The 241-nt window shown below is 50.2% G+C and overlaps 1 protein-coding gene across 1 annotated transcript in view; it reads right to left on the bottom strand.

Moving 5' to 3' along the window:
- LOC104531996 (proline-rich protein 12-like) overlaps positions 1–237 on the bottom strand; it is a gene marked incomplete at both ends in the record, with an annotated part of 3,561 nt that extends 3,324 nt beyond the window's left edge. The window contains one exon of the mRNA XM_029087243.1: positions 50–237. Within this exon, the coding sequence (XP_028943076.1) occupies positions 50–237 (188 nt within the window). The remainder of the gene's footprint in view (positions 1–49) is intronic.
- Positions 238–241: the final 4 nt, after the last annotated feature.

The following is a 241-nucleotide window of genomic DNA, read 5'->3' on the forward strand; positions in this document are numbered from 1 at the left end:
AGATTTTTCCGTTAACGACCCGCCGGTTAATAAATTAAATTGAGTTGACGAGGTGGGACAACGATAAGAAGAACTTTGTGGTGGACCTAAAGGAGATCCTAAGACACTTCCACCGCTGAGACGATCGAATCCCAGTGAGGAGGGGACACTGGTTTGACTGGGTTTGATGTGGAGAAGAGGATCGTGAGGTGACAAGAGGCCGTTGGAACCGGGGTTGAAGGTGGCATCTGGCAGGGTTAGC

The sequence above is a fragment of the Antrostomus carolinensis genome, unplaced genomic scaffold, assembly GCF_000700745.2.
Source record: "Antrostomus carolinensis isolate BGI_N321 unplaced genomic scaffold, ASM70074v2 scaffold40971, whole genome shotgun sequence".
Taxonomy (NCBI): domain Eukaryota; kingdom Metazoa; phylum Chordata; class Aves; order Caprimulgiformes; family Caprimulgidae; genus Antrostomus; species Antrostomus carolinensis.